General features: G+C 42.2%; 1 protein-coding gene and 1 long non-coding RNA gene across 5 annotated transcripts in view; both read right to left on the bottom strand.

Annotated features, from left to right (window-relative positions):
* Positions 1-6,144: 6,144 nt before the first annotated feature.
* Positions 6,145-8,564, bottom strand: LOC148044930 (uncharacterized). The gene is made up of 2 exons (XR_015696909.1): positions 7,262-8,564; positions 6,145-6,431 (listed from the first exon to the last, which is right to left on the bottom strand). It is a non-coding gene; the product is annotated as an uncharacterized LOC148044930 (long non-coding RNA).
* Positions 8,565-9,180: 616 nt separating this feature from the next.
* Positions 9,181-17,980, bottom strand: part of CCDC85A (coiled-coil domain containing 85A) — a 150,053-nt gene continuing 141,253 nt past the window's right edge. For 3 of the 4 annotated variants that reach the window (XM_014076397.2, XM_014076395.2, XM_014076394.2), the window contains one exon: positions 9,181-11,065. In XM_014076397.2, coding sequence (XP_013931872.1) covers positions 11,016-11,065 — 50 coding nt within the window. In that variant the 3' untranslated portion in view covers positions 9,181-11,015. The remainder of the gene's footprint in view (positions 11,066-17,980) is intronic. The other variant, XR_015696910.1, reaches the window with a different exon arrangement.

Genomic DNA, 17,980 nt, shown 5'->3' on the forward strand with positions numbered 1-17,980 from the left:
GGGTGTTATGTGGGCGAACCGAGGTGCGCCCACTATCACTCGCACGGCCGCATTCTGAACTAACTGCAGTCGCCGGATGCACTTCAGGGGCAGCCCCATGTAGAGCACATTGCAGTATTCCAGCCTAGAGATCACAAGGGCTCGAGTGACTGTTGTGAGAGCCTCCCGATTCAGGTAGGGTCGTAACTGGCGGACCAGGCGAACCTGGGCAAATGCCCCCCTGGTCACAGCCGACAGATGATGGTCGAGAGTCAGCTGTGGATCCAGGAGGACTCCTAAGTTACGAACCCTATCTGAGGGGTATAAATTTTGACCCCCCAGCCTGATCGATGGAACATTAGCCAAATTATTGGGAGGGAAACACAACAGCCACTCGGTCTTGTCCGGGTTGAGTACCAGTTTGTTAGCGCTCATCCAGTTCTTAACGGCCTCAAGACCCTGGTTCATCATGTCCACCACTTCATTGAGTTGGCACGGGGCGGACAGATACAATTGCGTATCGTCCGCATATTGATGGTATTTTATCCCGTGCCTCCGAATGATCTCACCCAGCGGTTTCATGTATATGTTAAATAGTAGGGGGGATAAGACCAAACCCTGCGGCACCCCATATTTTAGGGGCCTCAGGGACAATCTCTGCCCCCCGACCAACACCGACTGTGACCTGTCCGAGAGGTAGGAGGAGAACCACTGCAAGACAGTACCTCCCACCCCACCTCCCGCAGTCGTCGCAGAAGGATACCATGGTCGATGGTATCGAAAGCCGCCGAGAGGTCAAGGAGAACCAGGATGGACGCATGGCCTCCATCTCTGGCCCTCCAGAGATCATCGGTCAATGCGACCAAAGCGGTTTCTGTGCTGTAACCGGGTCTGAAGCCGGACTGGAAGGGGTCAAGGTAGCTAGCTTCCTCCAAGGCCCGTTGAAGCTGGAAGGCCACCACCTTCTCAACAACCTTCCCAACAAAGGGAAGGTTGGAGACAGGACGGTAGTTATTTAAAATGGCTGGATCCAAGGATGGTTTCTTCAGGAGGGGTCTCACCACCGCCGTTTTAAGTGCGGCGGGGAAGTGCCCCTCCCGAAGGGAGGCGGTTACGACCGCCTGGATCCAGCCATGTATCACCTCACTGCTGTTGGCAACCAGCCAGGAGGGACACGGGTCCAGAATACAGGTGGAGGCACTCACAGCTCGAATGGCCTTGTCCACATCCCCAGAGGCAACATCCTGAAACTCAACCCAGAGATGGTTTGCCAAGTGATTCTCTTGTGTCCCGGCTGGATCTGCAGCGGTGGAGTCCAAGTCCGACCGAAACCGAGCAACTTTGTCCGCTAAGAATTGGGCATAATCCTCAGCTCTACCCTGCAAGGGTTCCCCCGTATCCCTCCTATTTAGGAGGGAACGGGTTATCCTAAACAGGGCGGCTGGGCGGGACTCAGCGGACGCAACCAAGGTGGCAATATGAGATCTTTTTGCTGCCCTAAGTGCCCTGATGTACTCCTTGGTGCAAGTTGTTAGGAGTGCTCGGTTCGACTCGGACTTATCGGACCTCCACAAGTGCTCTAGGCGTCTCCTCCGGCGCTTCTTCTCCCGGAGCTCCTCGGTGAACCAAGGAGGTCTCCGGGATCCACTGACCCGGAGGGGCCGTAGTGGCGCAATCCGGTCAAGAGACTCCGATGCCGCCGAGTACCAGGCAGCAGCCAGAGTCTCCGCCGAACTGTGGGCGAGGGTATCAGGAATAACCCCAAGCTCCGTCTGGAACCTCAAAGGGTCCATCAGTCGCCTGGGGCGGAACCACCTGGTCGGTTCCTCCTCCCTACGGTGGGGGTTTGGCCTCCGGAAGTCAAGCCTCAGTAGGCAGTGGTCTGACCACGACAGGGGTATGGTCTCATTACCCCTCAGACCAAGATCACACATCCACTGCTCCGAGAGAAATACGAGGTCGAGCATGTGACCCGCTGAGTGGGTTGGGCCCCGAATTACCTGGGTCAAGCCCATGGCTGTCATGGAAGCCATGAACTCCTGCGCCCCATCAGAGTGTTCACCGAGCGATGGCAAATTGAAGTCCCCCAGAACCATAAGCCTGGGGAACTCAATTGCCAGCTCGGCTACTGACTCGAGGAGCGAGGGGAGGGCTGCTGCAACGCAGTTGGGAGGCAGGTACGTTAGCAGCAGACCCACTTGACCCTTGAGGTCCAACTTCACCAGCAGAGTCTCACACCCGACAAGCTCTGGAGCAGGGACCCTACGAGGTACTAGAGACTCCCGGATAACAATAGCCACACCGCCACCCCTTCCCTGGGCTCTCGGCTGATGAAGCACCTGAAATCCTTCTGGGCACATCTCTACAAGGGGGACTCCTCCTTCTGTGCCCAGCCAGGTTTCAGTAATACATGCCAGGTCTGCCCTCTCGTCAGAAATTAAGTCCCGGACGAGGGGAGCCTTGTGAACAACAGACCTGGCATTTAGCAACAGCAGCCTGAGACCAGGGTCCTGATTACTCGCGCCATCTGGCCTTGGAGTGGGACTCATAGGGCCGGAACGAGGGATCTCTGTAATATAGCGAACCCTCCTTCCCCGGTAATGGCCAGCCCTAAAGTCCCCGCCGTATCTGCCTTTCCCTGTAGTGACCATAATGCTCCGACCCACTCCCGTAGCAGTAATCCCCCCAGCCACCTCAGTGGCCCCCGCATTCCCCAGCAGGCCCTCCGAGTCATACATATTCATTCACTCACCCAAACAATCCCCACGTAATAGTTAAAAACAAAACAAAAATACAGCAATAATTACAATAAAAGTGGGAACATTCACTCAAACAGGCATAACACAAGCATATCCCATACTAAGACAGAAAGAAGAAGAGAGAAGAAAAAAGGAAGAATTTGTTAAAAGAATAAAAAATAATGTGCAGCTCTTAAATTAGGATTGGATTGTAGATGGGTTCGCATAAAGTCCAGTCAGGTGGGTTCGCAGAAATATAAAGAGGGAGAAAGATTTTGTCTTCTCTCTTCTTGCGTGATAGCTGGTAAAGATGGTATAGATTGTATTGGGATAGAAGCTCCAAAGGGGCTAAGATGGAGTCTCTTAACAACAACGGGCGGCAATGATCGTACCAACCAGGACTAGATCGTGAGTCCAATGTCCAATGTCCAGTAGCCGTGAGTAAGGAACCATATGGTAAAGTCCCGTATAAGTAAGAGCGAACTGAGGGCCAGGGAGAAAAGGAGAGGCCGTGCTGTAAAAAAGGCCTAGGGGATAGATTAAGGGGTTGTGGTAATGGCCGCAAGGCCAGCTGCCAGGTCTTATATAGCCCCATATCAAACCAACTACCCCTCTATAAAGTCAGCAACAGAGTCTAAAGAGATTCCAAGGAAAACAGGGCCAAAGATGTCGAAAAACGCCAAAAACATCCAGTAATATAATCCACCAGAGTAGAAAGGGAGGGGGGGCGCCTAAAGAGACTACAGCAGCCGGGAGAAACCAGCTGCCTTGCCTCCTCCAGCATCGTTCGAATCACCCACCTCCTTTGAATAACAATAGTCCTCCGGAGACAACTAAGCACCAGGGTCCTCCCAATCAGCAAAGGAAATAGGGCTAAAGCTAGGACCATAAAAGATCGTAAAACGCTGGTCCAAAGCTGCTTGTAGGTGACTAAAACGCCTAAGGCTTAAAAACGCCGAAGCAAAGCCTTTAGCGCAGCGCCGCCATTCCGCCAGCCTAAACGAGCGCTGCAAAGCACACTCCGGGCTGCCGTGTGGGACAGAGGACGTTTGGGAGCGTCGACCCTCCGAAAGATTGTTTGTTCAGCTCCCCAGGATCTCGCTCCGTTGCAGGGACCCTGTTTTGTAAGGCTCCGATCCAGAACGCCGGTTTATTTCGGCGTTTTTTTGCTCCACCAGACGGAGCAAAGGAAACCAGCGGCCATCCTGCCTCGCACATGCTGCTCCCTTCAAACACAAAAAAAGGTGAACCAGCATAACATCATTCTTCCCACTCCCAATTCTGTGAGCTGATCCAGAAGGATTGGTTGATGCTATTGTAATGTCAAGTTGGGACAAGAAGGATACACTTTCCCAATCCTGCTCATGCCAGAGATCATCCCTCTAAAAGCACAACCAATTCCCTTTCCAACCCATACTCAAATCTGAATCCTGACTGAAAAGGATCCTAATAATCCGTTTCATCCAAGAGAGCTCATGTCATCTGAATCGGAGCTGGAAGTGGTGGTGGTAGCAATCTGTAGATGAGGGTGATGTGCTGCTGCTTTGCCATCTTTATTGCCACATGGTAGCCTTAATGGTAGAGACGTGGTGCCTCAGTGGCTAAGACACTGAGCTTGTCAATCAGGTCGGCAGTTCAGCGGTTTGAATTCCTAGTGCCATGTAATGGAGTGAGCTCCCGTTACTTGACCCAGCTTCTGCCAACCTAGCAATTCGAAAGAAGGTAAAAAAATACAAGTAGAAAAATAGGGACCACCTTGGTGGGAAGGTAACAGCACTCTGTGCACCTTCAGCATTTAGTCATGCCGGCCACATGTCCACGGAGACGTCTTTGGACAATGCTTGCTCTTCGGCTTAGAAACAGAGATGAGCACTGCGCCTAGAGTCGGAAATAACTAGCACATGTGTGCGGGGGAACCTTTAGCCTTAATGGTGGCTTTAACTCCTGTTTGGTTAATTTCATTCCTGGTTGTGCACCACTGATGCTAGAGATTTTTGTTCTTCCATTTCATCTACCTCAGTTCATCCATGAACCATAGGGAGTGATGAAATCCACAAGAGCGGAGAGAATCATGTGCACAACCTGATCCAATGCCTTAGCTGCCCCCTTATTTCAAGTGGCATCTGAGGGTTAGGGTTGAATGGACTATGTAGCAGAGCAATGGGATCAGCCCACAGCACCTTCTGAAAACTATTCTTGTCCATCAATCGCTGTGGGTGGGCTGATCTAATAGGTCCAACCTTAGTGACACTAGAGCAGGGATGTCAAACTGGTGGCCTGCAAGCCGGATGTGTCACACACAGGCCACATCCATCCTGGCTCCATAAAGGCAATAAACATTCTGATACATCATTATACATCATGTGGTGCAATCGAGTTTGACACCAGGGCACTAGAGAATCCCATAGAAGTCAGTGCATAATGTGATCATGACAAGGAAGACACCAAAAGCTTCTCCAAGTTAAAGTCACACAGCCATTGTCCCACACTGGGCTCTGGATGACCTGGGATAAGCCCCTGGGTGTCATAGTAGCCATGAACTCCCAAGCTATTGAAGACCCATTCCTAGGGAACAGAGACTGAAGTCCTCCAAAATCCTAAGTCCCCCAGACTCCACTGCAAACCCATAAATGGGAGTCAAGATGCTCATGCAGGGAAGTTGTTATACAGCAGGAAGGGTGGTCTAACAGCAACAATCCCAACTTATCCCTGGAGCCCAACTTAATGAGTCTCATATTCAGAAACTTGGTGCAATGCCCCGAAGGTCAATCATAATGTTGTTATCAATAGCCATCAAGCCAAATATTGTTCTGGTTAACAAAAATTGCTACCAGATAACTAAGCAAACATAAGTGGCAGGTTTGCAGTAATTTTGGAGTTACTTTTTTCCAGTCTAATAAAGTTGTTGAATGGCATATCATTATACTCTCGTTCAGTTGTGACTCATTTTACAAGAGTCAATGAAAAGACTTCAGTGTTGTAACCTCAGGCTAATGAACTTCATGTGATCTTTATGATAATTTGAGTTTGAGATTCATGCTGTAACTCAAGCATGGTTGATCTTTGCTTCTGTGAGATCCAGAGTCAAGAAGGAAACCCACTGCTTCCTAATTTAAAAATCAATGCTTTATTTTCTAATCTGAAATTCTAGAGGACTGGCATGGGGTTGTCCTCCACAACTCACCAAGGGCTACAAAAAGAAATGTAATGGAAGACCCACAGTAGCCTCTAGGCTGGACTAAATATCCAGCATCCCAAAGAAAACTTTCTTAAAAGTCTCTAAAGTCCTGTGAAGCCGTACATAAGTCTAAGTGTTATTGCTATTGCTAAAGTACCTTAGACTCCAGCCAACTGCATAAAATGGGAGCAGCTTAAAGGCGCAGTGCAAAAGAACCCACCATAACCTCAGAATAAATCAGGCAATTGATTTTGAGATTAAATATTTTATTACCATTGCTAAAATGAACACATATGTTTGGTATCCCCATTATATGATGAATTGTAAAAAAATAATTTTAGTACAGTATCAAAATTTACATACTTATGTCAAAAGGCCAACATCGCTCAAATTATCTCCTGCAGAACTTGGCTAAGATCTATCAAACAACAAAAGTTGTTCCCAACCCTCAACCAGGGAAAAGAACAGCTTAGACATTTCTTCCTTGAATAATAGCCAGTTGCAATCCGTTTATTAGACTGTGGAATATTTAAACACTTTGTGATACAGCATTAGTAAAAGAGACTGCTATTCAATGAAAAATAGTTTAATATCCCATTGATCCAGAAAAATACTTAAAACTTCTCTAGAGTCGTTCTTTGGATCTAGTCCTTGACCGCGGGCACAAATTCTTTGAGGGTCTCTTGCTTTCGCTGTTCTCATGTAATAATAGGAATACAACAATTGTAATATAAATAATGAAACAACTGTGTTACCTAGCATGACATTAAAAAAAAATCTGATTGAATTACTAAAGCACATTTTTGATAACCTTTTTTTCCTGGAAAAAAGGGAGCTGATTAATGCCACTCTATTATAGGATAAAAGGCTGCAGTATATTAGTGCTGGAGCCATCTAATACTCACCAACATAATAGCGGGAAAAAAGAAAAAAGGAAAACAAACAGGACAATATCAATTTTCAATTAAACCCTTTTAATCATCCCAATCTTGGGAATTGTTGCATTCCTATTGTTGCGTTAAATACTCAGGTATGATTAAAAAGTCAAAGCAACAGCATTTTATCACAAGCCTGTTGCACATTCATACAAATATTACTGCATTTTTATATATACACAAAATAGCTATCAGACATTTTAATACACAGAATCTAATATTATACAGTGGAGGGAATAGGAGGGAAATTTTAATGTGAGCCCATCTATGTCCAAAAACTCAAGCAAAATGAAAAAGCATTTTCAACCTCAGATTAATGAAGGACATGCTTTCAAGAATCCTCAACATTTCCTCTAAAATGAAGTGAACCTCTGCAAGAAACGTTTTCCTGAACACCAAATAAATATAGTGTTATTCTGTTAGCCATACACATTTGTGAAATCAAGTATTATCTTATAAAACTGAAGAACCTAGCTCCCTGGCATTTAGAAGATAGGATTGGATTAAAGATTTCAAATGTTTAATATCTATAGTAGCACAACCCTAAAACCCACATCTGCAAACAAGCAATTGGAAAGGGATTTGTTGAACAACAGACTATGATGAGCCATTTCAGGGTGATGACGTATGGGCTCGGTGCAGAACTGTGCAACTGCAACAGCACTGCTACTGAAATCAATTTCATGAAATAAGGAGCACCAAATGTAGCTAATTATTTTCAGGTACTTCACAAAATTTCTACAAGGAACAAAAATGACATCATATGGCAGGAGTTGAGCACCACCCTAAAGGTCAGCTGTAGCGTCAATTGCACTGGAGCACAATTACTACATAGGAAATTAGTATAATCAGATAAGAAATGAGTCAGGAAAGAGAGGAGTGGGCTATACTTTGGTTCAAATTATCCAGGATCCAACCTAAAATTAATCTTAATTATGTCTATCAGAGGTCTTCTAGTCCGATGATTAAATAGTGTAGCAACCTTCAGCCCCCAAATAGAGTTTTATTCGTGTCTTATCTAAAGGAACTCACAAAAACTGGAAGCATAATTGTCACATCCAGAACACTTGGATTCATAGGATCTCTAGAATCCAGCAGTCTATCCTGAACTATACTTGTGGTGCAATGTACAGTTAGGTTATACTTACATTTACATCCTGTACGCTCTCTGTAGAGAAGAGGCCTTTTGGCTGCTCATTGTCTCCATAGCAAATATGATGTGGATTTGTGTCAAAGACCATAGGTTCCACAAAAGACTCTAATACTTATCAATATTCTGAGTAGCTGGACATGACAGGAATTTGAACTGCGCTAAGTCTAGTTCTCTGCATGGTACACAGGATCAAAAGAAAAGGGATCAAGAGGCAATTGCTCCTCAAGTCACAGTAGAATCTTAAGTCTTCAAATGCTGATGAACAGTAATTTGTCAGGAAAAAGCCTTACCAGACTAATGAAAATGCTAGGCAAGTATTTCTTGACTTCAAGAAAGCAACTGACAATGGATTCTATGGTATTATAATTATCAAATATGGGATTTAATATTGTGTTTATTAAGTGATCCACAACTACTTTAAAACTGTGTTCAAAGAGTTAATTCATTAATGGCCCACATTTTTAAAAAATCCAATGGGATGCCACAGAGTCTAGTCCTAGACCCATGTTTTCAACATTTTTTATACATAACTTGATATCACAAAAATTTTCATGATAATGTTTTTCAACAATATTGCATATATATATATATATATATATATATATACATATATATATATATATATATATATATATATATATATATATATATATATATATATATATATATATATATATATATATATATATATATATGTCATTATCATCATAAGATATTAAAAAGGATTATGTTATGGGGGTAATAGATTCCAGTTGAATATCAACAAAACAAAAGCTTCCTTAATATAATCCCTATACAGAATAAGGGTTAGAATCAGTGGTCTCATAAGCACCTTTTAATTCTATGATTATTATGCTACTGTTCCACAGTATGGATTTCAGTGTTCAGTCCTCAGTGTTCAGTCCTCAGTCTTTAAATTAATTTATCGGAGTCAAAATATTATTCTTTTTTTCCTGCCTTATCCTTAAAGCGATGGAATATTTTGTATATCAGCCTTCAGTTTTGAGTGCCAGATTTTTGGAAGTGAGATTATTTCAGCATCCGTCATAGTCATGATGGGTTTGTCATTTGTCTCTAAGATTAGCCCAGGTTTTACTCTCAGGAGCTCCCTGAAATATTTTCTTAGCACTACCCAATTTCACACTATTTTCTGATCCACTTTTCCAGAAGCAAATCTCCTTTCCTCTTTCTAATTCACCTTATTGTTTCATCTGCTCTGAAAAATACACAAACATTGTTCATCCGAAGTGAAAGTATTACCGACAGATAAGAGTTTGCTTTGTGTAAAGTCCTGTTCAATTCGTGATACACTTAACTTATTTTTGATACCCAGCAAAAATTGTGTTGGTTATATAAACTGTTGGTTTTCAGACAAAAAGTAGTGGCCAAGGAAGGGAATGCATGCTATTTGCGAAACTGTTACTGAAGGTCATAAGTCAACGACATGGCCATCATTTAAACTTTTGGAGTAACTTTTAATGATTTCCTTTCCTTAAATGACTTGTCTTTGTTATTCTCTTTAATGTAGTCACGATTTCAGCTGAAGTCTCATTCCAAGACTCTTCACTTTCAATTTAATATTGAATTTATAACAGAGAGATGAGAAAACTATATCTGTAACGTTTTTTCCAATTATTTGTGACTTCTCTGGAAATGAGTGCCCTTCATTCTGGTGATGGTGTCTATTTTTTCTGCTTTACCTCTCAATCTATAATTATCACCCCCACAGCTACTCCTATCATTAGCATTCAATCTTTCTTGGTGTATTGTTTCTTAGCCTTGTTTGCCATTTTCACAGTATCCATCCATTCTTGTCTGCCAATCATGAATATCCATCCCGTTTCCATCAGTCTCTAATTCAAATTGATTAGAAACAGCATGCAGCTCCATATTCCCAGAGCACAACTTTCCCCTTTTCAAGTTTTTTTGTGTGGGTTTGTGTGTGTGTTAAAAGTAAAAGCCCACAAGTTTGATATCTGAGCTTTTTTGTTTTCTCTTTAGATATCAGCATTCCCCTATCTTATCTGTTAAAAAAGAATAAAAATAGATGTGGTGTTCACTCCACAGCTCAGGAAAGAGTCCCTCCCTTCCAGCATTCTCCTTGATGTATATGTGTGGATCTCCAATCAAAATTTAGCCATGGACACAATTGCAGCTACCCAGGCACCATGTCTCCAGAGCATTACTACAGGTACCCTGTCTTCAGTCTGGCTCAAGGATCTATTTCATCCCTGAAAGAGCAGCACATGATTTTGATGCCCGGTTACTAACAGTGCCTCAGGCTTGGGGAATAGAGGGAATATTTCTTTTAATAAGAGAAAAATCAGTTCTTTAGAATCCAATCACCAAAGTAAATAAGAATAAAGTGATTCTTGGTCTATGTTTTTAGAGCAATGAGGCATCACAATTTTAGTGCTTATACATGTAGTTTTTCTCTTGCTACACTATTGGCTCTTTTGAGACTTGAAGGTTTGGGGCATTTAGCAATAATCCTAACATCCCAACATCAGCCAGTTGGCTATTCACCATTAGTCAATATTTCATACAATGAAATATAGAGAATTCTTTTTTTTTTTGAAACTGTGAAGACCAAGAGCATAATTCATTGGAATCTCTTGATTTCTTTTTTTTTTCTTTTCTTTTTACGAAAGAACTTTCTCTGAGTTTTCCATCTGGATTAATGTGAACAACCTTGATGATTGTTCTCTCTCTCTCTCTCTCTTCCTCCCTCCCTCCCTTTCTCTCTCTCTCTCTCTCTCTCTCTGTGTGTGTGTGTGTGTGTGTGTGTGTGTGTGTATTGAAAATGCTTGTGGCAAAAGCAGAATGGAGTATATTAGTTGCAGATCTGGATACATCACACAAACGTCTATGAAGAAGAGACTTCTATTTTCCAGTAGTGGCCTAGAAAGTGTTTGGCATTGTCCCATTACTACTAAAAGGGTTGCTGCAATGTCCACTGATACTTGGAATCCTTCCTTGTTTTGACAGCCATTCACATTGGCCCTTTGTACTGGCTTCCAGACAAGTGCTGTCTAATTCCAGGACACGAGCCTGCAGCATCTCCAAGTTTCCTCCACACAACCTGAAAAAGTAAACAGGAAAGGCATGTTAAGTTACTTATTTTAGAAAACAAAGATTAGGTGCAGAGGGGTTTATTAGACAGACAGTATTATCTAGTGTCATAAAAAAAAAACACCAAGTTATAGAACTAATAACTAGCTTCTACTGCAGGGGTGTCAAACTCATGTCGTCACAGCAGCATCACATGATGTATCAGGACTTTTTTCCACTTCGCTAAACTGGGTGTGGGCGTGGCCAGTGCATGATACATCGGCCCACAGGCTGGAACTTTGACAGCCCTGTTCTAGGATACTACATATCCTTAGAAATTTCTTTTCTATTCTATTCTATTCCATTTCTATTCTTATTTCAATTATTTCTATTTTTATGATTTGTTATAATTTTTGCAGATTGCTACCATGTGACATAGCTTCATGTCTATCTTTTCTAGCCTGGTTCCCTTTAAATGCATGGGCTTGGAACTTCACAATTTAAAGTCGTCCTAAGGCTCTTGTAAGAGATAATATAATTCCTTGTAATTGTTCTCAGTGTAAAAGCTAACTCCTCTTTGGAAATGTATCCTTTAAATAATGAAATAAGAGTTGTTAATATTTTTTTCTGTTGTAGTGTTTATCCTTTGGAGCCCTTGCGAGATCAGAATGATCAGAATGAACTTTATTGGCTTTTCATAAGGCGCCAAAGGGCTGATTATTCACATTTGGATCAGGTTATTAGGGGCTTGACTGCAAGAGGAAAGGAGTTACTTGGACCTTTATATACTAACCAATATATTGATAATTGTTGAAATTTCTTGTTTATTTAGAGTTAATTAGCTACCTTCTAGTTTAATTTATTGTCAGACACCCAAAGTGAAAACAGTAATATGGGCATCCACATAAATTGTTGAAATAAGCAAAATTAAATTAATAAATTACACATCCAGAGATATTTTTTAAAAAGATGTAGATTTTAACCTCTAAACCTGATAAACAACGCAAATGATTCAAAGGGATCCATAAAACAGCAGAATTATGAAGTCAGATTTCTGCCTTTTTATCAATTGAAAGATACAAAATTGTTCTTCCAACTAGAAGATGCTTGATTGTTCTTCCCTTTCTATGAATAAAAAAAATTGCCAAGCCAAACAAAAAATATCATTATTTTTCTAACAGAAAAAAACGTTTTATTCATACCAATGTTTATTTTGAAATGTTTATTTTGAAATAAACATTAGCCACTAATATGTCTGCTTTACTACTTTTTAAAATAATTGCTTTCAGGTTTTTAAAAATACAAAGTTATAATAACCTTATAATAACCTTAAAGGAAGAGCCAAGAATGGCGCAGTGGCTAGAGTGCAGTACTGCAGGCTACTTCTGCTGACTGCCAGCTGCCTGCAATTTGCCAGTTCGAGTCTCACCAGGATCGAGGTTGACTCAGCCTTCCATCCTTCCGAAGTGAGTAAAATGAGGACCCAGATTGTTGGGGGCAATATGCTGACTCTGTAAACTGCTTAGAGAGGGCTGCAAAAGCACTATGAAGTGGTATATAAGTAAGTGCTATTGGTATTATAATTTTATTATTGCTAGTCATCTTGGCCATCATTTTGTAGCAGAAAAGCAAATCTAAAGGTATTAAATTAATAAATATATATTACTATTGATTTTAATTACTTTTATTCTAATTATTTATGAAAGACATCAATAAGCTTCATTCGGTTTTGTAAATACCAATACTTGAGAGGCTTATGAATATTACCATTTTGTACTATCCATGATGCATTTCATAACAAATTGTTTCCAGCTTAATGAGGAACAGAAAATGTTTTCCCAAAAGACAATGCTGGACGATAATGCTGATATAGCAAGAAAGTGACCTTCAGCTGATGAGAAAGGACAGACTGCACAACTGAATATGCAGATTAAAGGGTAACCAGTTGTCTTGTGAACTTTACACTATCTATGTGCACAGCAATGACTGAATTAAATCCTAAAGCCCTTTTAGTGCTCTGAAAATGATATTGTTATTTTAAGATGAATGCTATGCAGTACATAATTACTATATAAATGCAATTTACATATAAAAGGTTTATTCCAAACCAGTGAACTTGTTTTTATGTGCCATTAAATTCAGTGTGAATTAATTCAAATTATTAACTTGACCTGGATATTTTAATATAAACTAACTGCAACTATTTATCTTTGGAACCACCCCAGAGATGTTATCATGCCAGAGAAGTTCATTAGCCTATGATCACGTTGATAGGATGTGACCAACACACAACTGTATGTGTGTATAAATACATTACACAGACCTCCTAGCTGGTGAGATCAATGGTGGAGATCAGCTGGTGAATGTTATTTTGCAACCCAATTTCTAGAGATCCTGGGGTATTTATGGGGTAAAAGTGGGCATTGACTTTTCTTCTTGATTGATTCTTCTCATTAAAACATAGCAAAAATGGCCAGTGCTGTCCTTATAATTAGCAGGGAATGCTGCACATGATTTGATACATAAACACTCTGTGAAAGTCATAACTCATCAAAGCCATGATGGAAAGTGGAGGTCAGTATTTAAACTAGGTTGCCTTTTCCTTTTCCTTACTTCATGCCTTGTCTTCTTTAGCTTACTATTTTTAAAAAAGTAATTACTTTTCAGAAAATAAACTAATATTTTGCTGATGCATATTTGCACTGAGGGGGCCAGTTTGGTATAGTGGTTAAAGCACCAGTCTAGAAACTGGGAGATCATGAGTTCTTTGGCTTTGGGTTAGTCACTCTTTGTTGGCCTTAGAAAGAACAAAGGAAGAGCAAACCACTTCCACTAATCCTTGCCAAGAAAATTGTAGGGATCTGTCCAGGCAGGAATCAACTTTTACTCAAAGACACACATACACACACAAACCAAAAAATTGTGTTCATTTTTCTTCTTGTTGTATCTTCCTCTTGGCTTAACAGATAAATAAATGGCATAAGTTAGCATCAACATTATTAATAAGTAATTTATCCCTCTCCTTAATCAAAAGCTTGACAATTCAATGGCCAGGGAATATGTTGAGTTTTTCTTAATTCAAACTACTATAAATTGCTTCAGACTGGATTGCTGCCCATGTGATAGAAAGTGAGAAATTTAGCAAGTGATCCGAAGGGGTGTCCCCAGAGCACAGTGTGTGTGTGTGTGTATGTGTGTGTGTGTGTGTGTGTGTACATACATACACATACATACATATACATACATACAAACATATGTGTAAAAAACAGGCAAAGCTTTCATTGCATGATCATGGCTACAATCTTAACTTTTTAAAACCACATTCTGAGGGATAGCCCTGCCTAAATCATATTATTGTGTTTTCATGAGCGTTTTGACATTCTGGAAGATCAGAAATCATACCTGCAACTTCAGTTTTGTTTCCATTTCTTTATGTAATGGAAAAGGAAGGAGCAAGGAAGTGGTATTGATTGGCAACTCTATCTTCTCATTCAGTCTTTTTAATCATTATACTTTGAATGTGCCTATTCTAAATAGGAATGTCCTAAAACAAATATATTATCATATATTGATATATTAAGACTAGCCACTGAAATCCACTAAAAGAATGAAGGACCTCATTTTCAAATCAAAGTGTTGGTTATAAATACACATTATCTACATTGTTTTAGGAATTATATCTAATGTATCTAAAAGAATAGATGTTTTCCCAATAAATTATATTTAAATCTACCCAAAGAGCAAAAGATTGAAGCTATTAGAAATTAAAGTCTCCTTTAAACACAGCATTTAAACATACCATTTTCATTTAATACTGTTTTTTTTAGAAACATGAGCTTTTCTTTATAATGAAGGAAACATGTTAGGAAAAGGTACCCGAATTAAATCCAAGAGGTGGAGCATCAGTCTTGCTGCCAGAGACAATAAACAGTTGCAAAAAGGCTTCAGTTCTGATGTTATAATAAAAGTTCAGTTCAAGCTGTCCTCTGTAACATACTGGGAAGTTTCAGACAAGTTCTCACTATCTAGGGAATATTACAGAAAAGTAGAATACAAAAAAAGCTACTGTTTATATATATATATATATATATATATATATTTCTTTAGGCTTCACTGAAATAGTACAATTACATAATTATAAATCTTACTCTGATTTTCTTACCCAAAATTTATAACTTTATAACACTTTTTATACAGTAATAACACTTTATAACACTTTATAACACTTTTTATACAGTAATTTTAAATGTGGAACCGTTTATTGACACACAAGGAGGATCTTCCAGATGTGTAATTATTCTTGAGGGAAATTTGCTCCTGATGTATGCACCAGTGCTTGGACACTGACTGGCTGACAAAGTTGGAGAACCAGGACCTCCTTTGCCAGTGCGGGGTGACTAGTAGTACTTTGGCGCCCTCCAACAAGTTCTTACTGATCACCTGAGGTATCAGGGAGAGAGGAGGAAAGGCTATAATAGGCCGGGAGGCTAGCAGCATCGAAGAGCATCCGTCCCTTCTGCACTGGAACATTGGAATCTTGAGTAGAACCGGGGAAGGGGAGTGTTTACTGGACTGGCGAATAGGTCTACCATCAGAAGGCCGAACCTCTGGGTCAATTGGTGAGACAGAGACGGATGAAGCCACCATTCCGAGTTGTTGATGGTCGTTCTGTCTAGCCAGTCCACTATCACATTCTCCTCCCCCGAGATGTGGTCCGCTCTCAATGATTCGAGGTGGTGCTCTGCCCATCACTCTAGGGATTCCGCCTCCCACATCAGGGCTCTCGATCGAGTCCTGCCCTGGTGGTTGACGTAGGCCTTGGTGGTGATGTTGTTCATCAGTATTAAGATGTGGGATTCTTCAATGAAGTGATGGAAGTGGTGCAGGGCTAGCCTGGCAGCTCTGAGCTCCAGCCAATTTATGTTGTGGGCAAGCTCCGCCTGCAACCATCTGCCCTGCACCACGTGAGTCTGCAGATGGGCACCCCAGCCATATAAACTGGAGTCCATTGTTATGATCAGGCATTCTGGTTCTTTGAAAAGGGACCCCCTCTTCAGAGCTGCGCACTGCCACCACCAGAGCGACCAGATCACCTGTGGAGAAATGCTGATCACCCTCTTGGAGTTGCTGGCCTTGCGTCACTGAAATGGGAGAAGGAACCACTGAAGATCCCGTGCAATCAGCCATGCCCAGGAACTGCTGCAATGCACGAGATCAGCAGCTGGGATAGATTGACGAGAGGTGCTGACTTGGACCTCCGGATCTGATTCACAAGGAATGTGATGCTGTCCATTTGCTCCTGTGTGAGGAACACTTTGCAGGTCTTGGAGTCGATCACTGTGCCCAGATGCTAGATTCTGGAGGTTGGCTTCAGGTGGCTCTTTTCCAGATTGACAGAGAATCCGTGTAGTTCGTGATGTGGATGGTAACGCTGAGATCCCAACACGCCTGTTCCCTGGATAATGACATTAACAGGATGTCATCCAGATAACAAACGAGTCTCGCTGGACGAGATCAGAGATGTGCAGCCACAGTGGCCAGCTCGTAAACGTCCTGGGGACCGATGATAGGCCGAAGGGAAGAGCCTTGTACTGCTAATGCTGGCCTGCAAATTGAAACCTCAGAAACTTGCAATGCGCTGGATGAAGTGGAATGTGCAGGTACGCCTCCTTCAGATCGATTGACATCAGGAAGTCACCCTGCCTGATGCAACCCAAGATGGTCTGAAGTGATTGCATCTTGAAGCGCTTGTACGCTAGATGAAGGTTGAGTTTCTTGAGGGCCAGTATTGCTCTCACCCCTCCCGAGGACTTTGGGACCATGAAAAGGATGGAGTAGAATCCCTTCTGCTCCTGGCCCACCAGAACCTGCTCAATGGCCGCTATGTCCTGCAGATGCCTGATCTCTGCCTGCATTAGCTGACGTTTGTGAGCTGACTTGAGGAATTGGCAATTGACAAATGTCCGTGGAGGGTCTGAGAGGAAGTCTAGGGTGAGACCGTGACAGACTGTGTTCAAGACCCAGGTGTCCATCGGTGTCGCCCCCCACTGGTCGGCATACAATTGTAACCAGCCGCCTATGGGAAGAGACTGGTGACGGTCACATATTCCTACAAAAGGTGCGGTTGGAATACCCTCCGCAGAAGGACCTGCGACTACCCTGTTTATTTTTGTCCCTGAAGGCCGCCCTGTCATGGATACCATCCTGCATCTGGGAATAGGAATGATTAAATCCTCCAGAAGAAGCTGGAGGGTCTGCGTTCCAAAAGGGCTGCTGCGGAAAAAGAAGTGACCCTTGTGTTCAGACTACTTAGTAACAGCCTGTAGAACCTTGTGTTTATCCTTGGATTCTATTAAGACTGAATACAAGGCCTCTCCAAAAAGCTTTTCCCCTTTGAAGGGAACGGAAGCGAGCTTCCACTTGGCCTTCATGTCTGTCTGCCAGTGTCTGAGTCACAACAGACGGTGTGATGTAACATTGGAAGCCAAGGCTCTCGAATAAAATTTGGTGGCATTAAGGGAAGCATCAGCTGAGTATTCAACTGCCATAATGATTTTATTGACATTCTGGCACAGTCTGGTGTCATTCACTGGCAATTTGGATTGCAGCTTATAGAGCCAGAAGAGGAATGCCCTACTGAAATAAGAGGAGGAGGAGGAGGCCCTCATGGCCCATGCGATGGCCTGATGGGTCTTATGGCAGGCCTTTTCCGACCTCTTGTCCTCTGCTTTAAGTCCTTCCAGCAGGTCAGCTGGAAGAATGGAATTGGAAGTCAAGGCCACTATGGGATCGTCTACCAGAGGAAGCTTCAAGAGATCCTCAATTATGCTTTCCTTGAAATAAAGCTACTTGTCCACTCCGCTAGGATTGGCCATTGAACCCGGCTGAGCCCATTGCTGCTAGATGACATCCAAGAACAGCTGAGGGACTGGCACCAGTTCCTGGG

This window comes from Thamnophis sirtalis, unplaced genomic scaffold (genome assembly GCF_051295495.1).
Source record: "Thamnophis sirtalis isolate CommonGarterSnake01/CBP01778 unplaced genomic scaffold, rThaSir2_p1.2 scaffold_6, whole genome shotgun sequence".
Lineage (NCBI taxonomy): Eukaryota > Metazoa > Chordata > Lepidosauria > Squamata > Natricidae > Thamnophis > Thamnophis sirtalis.